General features: G+C 42.6%; 1 protein-coding gene across 1 annotated transcript in view; it reads right to left on the bottom strand.

The window, feature by feature from the left end:
- The window catches only part of LOC111872135 (calcyphosin-like protein), a 44,866-nt gene that overhangs the window by 20,682 nt on the left and 17,963 nt on the right, over positions 1 to 6,221 (bottom strand). The window contains exon 2 of the mRNA XM_023865720.2: positions 5,409 to 5,559. Within this exon, the coding sequence (XP_023721488.2) occupies positions 5,409 to 5,559 (151 nt within the window). The remainder of the gene's footprint in view (positions 1 to 5,408; positions 5,560 to 6,221) is intronic.

The raw sequence follows: 6,221 nt of genomic DNA, 5'->3' as shown, positions 1-6,221 counted from the left end.
GAACACTAATATACACAAAGAGAATATAAAAATTAAATCCGCGAAAACTGCTCCTGCTCAAAAATTGCTTAGTGAATTTTCTAATAATAGTTTTTCACAGTTTTCCTTTGATTCTTGCGAAGCCTTTTTAGCGGCAGATATTCCGCTGTAGAAACTAACCAATCCTACTCTGAGAAACTTCATAGAGAAGTATACACAGTGCAAAGTGCCGGATGAATCTACTGTGCGCAGAAATTACGTGAAGCAGTGTTACGGTCTTACAATTGAAAGCATTAGAGATACTCGTAAGATTCAAGATAATTTTGTTTGGGTATCAATCGACGAAACACAAGATTGTGAGGGACGGTTTATTGCAAATTGTATAGTTGGATCCCTTAATAAGAATGAACAGTCTACCCCATATCTTCTTGCGGTAGAGCAACTTGAAACGACAAAAGCTCCGCAGTTTCCGAATTTTTTTTATCAATTCCATGAATTTACTATGGCCGAATGGCATTCAGTATGAGCGCGTATTGCTCTTTGTGACTGATGCCGCAAGTTATATGGTGAAAGCCGGTACTGCTCTTAAATTATATTTCCAAATATGACACATTTGACTTGCCTTGCCCAGGGGTTGCACCGTGCTGCAGAAACAATTCGTGCAAATTTTCCGCTTGTTGACACGTTGGTGTCTTCTGTGGAGAAGGTATTTGTTAAAGCGCCGTACAGAAAGGAAGCCTTTAAAGCAGCAGCACCGAGCGTTCCACTTCCGCCAGAAGCAATTTTAACGCGCTGGGGCACGTGGCTGTGTGCAGCGAGTTATTATACCGAACATTTAGAAACAGGAATGTCGTAAATACATTTGATCCAAAAGTGCAGCATAAATTCAAATTGCCCAAGATTTACTAAAAAACGCAGAACTAGAAACTAGTCTTCCCTATATATCTGCTCACTTCTCTCATCTTCCATCCGCCATTTCCTCACTGGAGGCAAGCAATAGCAATACTACTTTGTATCAGTCGTTAAGTGTGTTCAAAACCACTGTTTCCAAATTGAATTCGGTTCCTGGAAGAGTTAATGAAGTCGTAAAGGAAAAAGTACACAGCATTCTTTAAAAAAATCCAGGATATGAACAGATTTGTGAAATTGAAGAAATTTAGCCGGTAAACGTGCTGAACTGCCAAGTAAAACATCACTAACAGTGGAGAAAATAGCGGCTTCTGTACATGCGCCCCTAAGTTCCTGTGAGGTAGAAAGAAGTTTTTCCCGCTATAAGGACATCTTACGAGACAACAGGAGGCGACTAACTATGGAAAACCTAAAACATTTAGTAATTGTGAACTGCAGCAGAAGAGAAGTTGAAAGTTCCGAGAGCTAAATGTGAGCACCATTGATTTTTTAAATTTGTAATGAAATACGTTGGCTTTGCTGCATGATTTGTATTTAAGTATAGCTTTTTATTGTAAGTTAATCATTCAGTGATTACATAAAATGAACTTACTTTATTGATTTGTTGGTCTTAAAATAATGTAAAATCAATTTTAATAGTTGGTATAAATTTTTATGTGCATATTTTAGTGCATATTTCGGAAGTTTTTCATGCATAAATGCATACATATTTAAAGGATTATTAGGGCATAAAAATCCGGTCCCTAGTAATTACGCAGTGCATCTCGGAAATTGATGACAGATGATGAGTATAAAAATATTATTCATTTCAAGAACAGCAAATCGGAAAATGTGTTGATTTTGTTATTACTGCTCTCGTATGGATGGTCATGAGTCCAAGTCGATTTCTTTCCTTGTTTCTTCCCCCACAAGAATGGTACAGGGACCGTGACGATAATGAGTATACTTAGTAACCATGACAATGAAACACGTTCTGAAAGTCATAAGAACGACATGTATGAATGAATGCATGAACGTAGAGATGTCCAACGCAAATAATAACGGCAAACAATACAAACTGAAGTTCAGATTTTTCTACACGGCCACCCTGAATATATTACATTGAAGAGTCTGCATTGTTTGGAGTATACTTAGAATGCACAAAGTTTCGGAGCTGACTTTTACAGACACTTTTAATTGGGCACGGCAGATTAGATTCATTTCAGTATTTTGGGCGCTAAATACGCTGCCTATTCCTGATATGCCTCTAGCGTTAGGCTAACAGGCATACTAACCGTGTAGAATCGAGTCTCAGTCACTAAGACGCTGGAAATGCAGATCCATTTGTTTCGTTCATAATTCCTGTATACTTTTGTCACATCGACTAGGTCAAGTGAAGCTATGGATCTGCACTTACAGCGTCATGGAGTCAGGTTCGGATTGGACTTGATCAGTTAGTATGCCAGTAGTCGTACGTGTCGAGTCGAGTGAAGCTGAGGGTCCGCCTATACAGGATCACAGGGAGCCGGACTCGAATTGGACTCGATCCAGTTAGTGTGCCAGTTGTCTTAGCGCCGAGTCGAGTGAAGCTAATGATAGCCTATTTAGTATTATAGTGAGCAGGACTCGAACTGGACTCGATTCAGTGTGTCATAGTGGTACGCGAGCAGCTAGGGCGATGGCAGCAAGGGCAACAAAATGCTCACGACTTGGAGTGTTTCTGTGGTATTTAACATTAATTATTAATTCCGATAAAGGGAGTAAACGGTTCCTTTGTAGAAAATCAATGACAAAAGAGACGTCAGTGATATCATCAATAATTTTGTTCGCGTCTCTCTAGAAACGAACTACTAAAAAGAATTAGGCCAACGTTTGAAACTTCTCTGCTGAAAAATAAGCCTATGTTCCCCTTGTGCTTAATTAAGCACCACGCCATAAAGGCGTATGAGGAAACTTAGGCATAACTCTTAACCTCAGAGCCATAAGGAGGTGAACGGTCAGCTTCAGGCCAAGTTTGCTTTTTACCTCGGAAAAACGTCTCGATACCCATTGATAAGATGGTGGGTAGGCCCCAGGGCAAGCGTGGTCGGTGGGATGCCCCTGCTGGGAACTCAAGCTCCAGTTCCTCTGTCGTTTGGCCGACTGAGCCATCCCACCTGCTTGGCGAACTTACAAAATTGGGACGTGGACTTTGAGGAAACCTTCTCAAAGGCGTAGTTGTAGGACTTCTGTAGTTGTTTTATTCCCGTAATTTCGAATAGGAAGCCTCGCAACCTCATGACCTCCCTAATGATCAATGGCCTGGAATGAACTGGACGACAGAGGAATCCATATTCAGGTTCCCACATGTGCAAGAGGGTTTTCTTTTCTCCAGGGAGTCCAGACCGACTCTGGCACCAACCAAGCCTCATATGCAATGGGTATGAGGGGCTCATTCCCGGGGTCAACATGCCGAAGCATCTAGTGCTGAAACTGTGTGTGAAGGTATATGCCCTCCATTCCCCATAGGACTTTATGGCCTGATGCCAACTTTTCACCAGACCAAGTAGCACAGAACTGAAAAGGAAATCAATACAGATGTACCGAATTCGAGCGGCTTCACCGAGCAAGTTAAACTTCAAACTTCTAACTGTACTTGATAGGTGTCCGATTCGAATCTCGGTCAGGAGTGCAGCTGCCCTGACTGAAGTATTTCGTTGTTTCCCTCATTTCCTCTCGGAAAAGCTGGAACAGTGCATCAGATCACACCTCTCTAATCCACACTATTCATTAGTTCGACGCTACATGGTGAGGCAGACTGACAGCGTCGTTAAGCATAACATAAATAAGTACTGTTTATAATAACACTGTTAATAAGTTTAAACACATTAATACATCAAGGACAGTTGCTGTAGTTGCAAGAAATTTGGATTTTGTATAACGTGTATATTACAAATATTGTATACTTATGTATTTTAAAAATCAAAACACCCAATGTAATAGTAGTTTCTAAAAGTATCGATGTTCCTTCCGATGATGGTCTATAGGGACCGAAACATGTTAGGGTGCTAAGAAGTGAAGTAGCGAAAGCTTCAACAGTCACACTGGACGGAATTGCTGTATCATTTGTAATATTGTTAGTGTGACGGACCAGAATGAAACAAATCAAATCCATGACACCAGCTTGTACGATAAGGTAACACACTGAGCTTCTCTGAAGGTGCGAAATTTCTGGCGGAAGGGAGGGGGGTCACACACTCATGGAGCTGAGTCCTTCTTGAGAAGCCGCCATTTATGCAGATACTCAAGACCTTCTCAGCATTTTGTGGAACCCGAAGGTTCATTACCGCGTTCACAAGAGCCCTCCATTCGTCCCTATCCCGAGCCATATCGGTCCGATCCATTTTCTTTCGCTTAGGTAGTTTATCCAAAGAATCCGTCCAGGTCCGATGCTTCTTGTGATCTTTCGCAACAAGCTTAATTTTTACGGTGAGGAGTTGTTAGCTCCACGCCCAACCCCCAATTTGTAGGACCACCCCTTGGCGTCTGTCCGCGACTGATTATTCAATATATTCGCAGCTTCCCTCCATACCTGGAGACCGTCTCCTGCATCCGCAACCTGGGTACACGCCATGCCGTGGTGACAAGGGACCCACCTAACATGGCGGGGAGGCGTAAATCTTACAAAACAGATCGAAGACCATTACGATGCAAGGGCCCTGTAAATCTTACGTGACCTGTCGACGAGGTTACCACCTCCTGTGGGGTTCATATCAGTTAACGAAACCCCAAATTTAGTACGTAGAAGCAAGGCGTTCAGCGTCGAAACACCTCCGTTTTGAGTGACACGGCAGCGTCGTGACAGTTGTATAGACACGGTTTTGAGATGGGAATTTCATATGGCTTGTTTCATTTTCAGCCTCTGAAATGCATCAGTATATGCGTTTCGTGTGCTGTTCGTTGTGTCAATTCAACACTTGGATTGTAGATCTGATCGTTAGGCAAGGAGAACAGCGTCATATCAGGCTTCCTACACATTTCCTCCAACGTGGTGTTGCGTGCTGGATCGCCTAGGACAACGCCCCTGCTTATGCATGTAACCTTCTCATTTAACTTTGTGGGCAAGTTTGTTGAAGCGATAAATTTTCTTACTTGTATTCGGGTGGTATCTGGTTCGAATCTCCGTCTGGACATCAAGTATCCTAACTTGAAGATTTGAGGCGTTTAGAAGTCGGGACAGTACACGACCGAATCATTCCATTTTTACGTCATTCATCGTTTTAGAACTCGACGGTAGAGCCTGATTTAGGGATAGCGTCGTTAACTATACAATGGAATTCTAAATTACTGTCGGTGTTTCCGTGGCCTATAATTTTCAAACCGGAAATAACAAAATAAAACTGCTTACGGAATATGAAATTGTAACTAAGATAATTTATTTGGCAATGACTTTCATATTCGGCAAGTAGTTTTGTTTTCTGTTTCCGTTTTGAAAATTATAGAGCACGGAAACCCCTACAGTAATTCAAAATCACTTTGTGCTACAGTAAATAAACACTTACCGGCCAAGCCCAAGGATCCCAGTGGCGCCCCTAGACAGGCAGAGGTGTCGCAGTTTCTCCAGCGGTTCCTTCGCCATCACGACTTGGCGCCTTGACTTGTTGATCAATTCTGTCTCCTGCATCGTGGCAGCCGACTGTGGCCGGTACATACCTGCCGCACACAAGGTCACACTCGTTACGTCACAAGCCCACTTAGGCTAGAACTGTGAAACTTGGAAATGAGATCAGCTAAGCTTGATTCCTGGACAATATGAGTCATAACAGACAGTCATCTTGTGTTGGAAGCAAGTTTTTCAGTGCATGCTTTGTTCAAAAAGACGATGTTTCCATGACAACTAGTGTGTAACGGCACAAACATTGACAGTGCAGTTCTTACGGAGTCTGCGCAGAATTGGAGGCACAGGGATTTGAAAACACACACACACATACATGTATATGAGTATAAATGGGGGCATTATGCTACAAGCCGGAAGGTCGCGGGTTCAATTCCCAATGAGGTCGTTGAATTTTTTCAATTTACCTAATCCTCCCGGCCGCAGTATGGCCCTGGGTTCGACTTAGCCTCTAATAGAAATGACTACTAGGAATCTCCCTGGGGATATAGGGCGGCCAGCGTGTAAGGCTGACCTCACTGCCATATGTGAGCCTCTTTTGTAGGAAATGTGGGGGCCTCGATGTCTCACAACGCCATGGGCCTCCACGGCCTGTTACAGATATAGCTCTTCCTATATATATATATATATATATACACACACACACACACACACACACACACACGTGGGAGTCATTAAGTTCGTGGAATGTCGTTTTATC

This window comes from Cryptotermes secundus, unplaced genomic scaffold (assembly GCF_002891405.2).
Source record: "Cryptotermes secundus unplaced genomic scaffold, Csec_1.0 scaffold470, whole genome shotgun sequence".
In the NCBI taxonomy this organism is placed as follows: Eukaryota; Metazoa; Arthropoda; class Insecta; order Blattodea; family Kalotermitidae; genus Cryptotermes; species Cryptotermes secundus.
The sequence above is the reverse complement of the archived record's forward strand: the minus strand, read 5'-3'. Positions and strand labels throughout refer to the sequence as shown.